Source organism: Sceloporus undulatus, unplaced genomic scaffold, assembly GCF_019175285.1.
Source record: "Sceloporus undulatus isolate JIND9_A2432 ecotype Alabama unplaced genomic scaffold, SceUnd_v1.1 scaffold_27514, whole genome shotgun sequence".
Lineage (NCBI taxonomy): Eukaryota > Metazoa > Chordata > Lepidosauria > Squamata > Phrynosomatidae > Sceloporus > Sceloporus undulatus.
Window position 1 is genome coordinate 1 of NW_024830427.1, and position 1,405 is coordinate 1,405.

The 1,405-nt window shown below is 40.1% G+C and overlaps 1 protein-coding gene across 1 annotated transcript; it reads left to right on the top strand.

The window, feature by feature from the left end:
* Nucleotides 1-34: 34 nt before the first annotated feature.
* LOC121918719 (protocadherin gamma-B7-like) lies at nucleotides 35-1,384 on the top strand (the record flags this gene model as incomplete). Its single annotated transcript, XM_042444728.1, has 1 exon — nucleotides 35-1,384. A coding segment is annotated over exon 1 (1,247 nt), but the record flags the coding sequence as incomplete, so codon positions are not given.
* Between the last annotated feature and the right edge of the window lie 21 nt (nucleotides 1,385-1,405).

Genomic DNA, 1,405 nt, shown 5'->3' on the forward strand with positions numbered 1-1,405 from the left:
AAATGGAAAAGGGTTCCCTTGTGGGTAATCTAGCCACAGATCTGAGATTGAAAGCTGGAGAAATAGCCAAGAGAAATCTGCACATCCTTTCTTTAGGCAGAAAGCAGTATTTCACTATCAATGCAGAAAATGGAAAAATGTTTGTGAATGAAAAGATTGATAGAGAAGAAATATGTGTGGAAAGTATATCCTGCCCCATCAGTTTTGAAGTGATGGCTGAAAATCCTATGAATATTTTTCATATAACTGTAGAGATACTGGATATTAATGACAATGCACCACATTTTCTGAATGGTGATATCAAGTTAGGGATCAGTGAATCCACTTTACCAGGAACCACTTTTATATTAGAGCAAGCTGAGGATCCTGATAATGGGATCAATGCACTACAGAATTACAGTCTCAATACAAATCAATACTTTGTTCTGGATGTGAGAGAGAATGAGTCTGGGAAAAAATACCCAAAATTAGTATTGAACAAACAATTGGATCATGAAAGTGAGAGCAGTTTCCATTTAATACTTACAGCTCTGGATGGAGGGAAGCCTCCCAAAACAGGGACAGCCAAAATATGGATTACTGTCATTGATGCAAATGACAACCCACCACTTTTCAGTCAAGAACTGTACATGGTGAACCTGAGGGAGAACACACCAATTGGGTCTTTAGTGGTACAGGTGAAAGCCACAGACAGAGATGCAGGTTCAAATGGTCAGATCAGCTATGGTTTTAGAAACATCCCTGAACGTGCTCGCCAGAAATTCAACTTGGACACAGAAAATGGGAAAATTACAGTTAAGGAAACTCTGGACTTTGAGGAAACAGAGAAATATGTCATGACGGTAGAAGCAAGAGATGGAGGTGAATTGGCAGCTCAATGTAATGTTGCAATAAAACTATTAGATGAGAATGACAATGGTCCAGAAGTGATTCTCGCCTCCATAACCAGTCCAATATCCGAAGATTCAGCAGTAGGTACTCTGGTAGCCCTTATCAACATCATTGATAGAGATTCTGGGGATAATGGGGAAATCACATGCCATTTGGAAAACAATTTGCCATTCAAAGTTGTGTCAACATCCAATAACCTCTATAAGCTTCTTACAGATGGCCCTTTAGACAGGGAAAGAACTCCAGAGTACAATATCACAATTATAGCAACAGACAAAGGTACACCTCCTCTTTCAACAGAGAAGATCATCTCCTTGAAGATTTCAGATATCAATGACAACATTCCTACCTTTGAGAAAGCCTCTTACACTGCCTTTGTACCAGAGAACAATCCTTCAGGAACTTCCATTTTCCATGTACAAGCCTCAGATCCAGATCTGGCACGCAATGCCCGAATCACTTACTCCCTCCTCAGAAGCAACATTCAGGAGCTGCCTCTCTCATCTTACCTCTC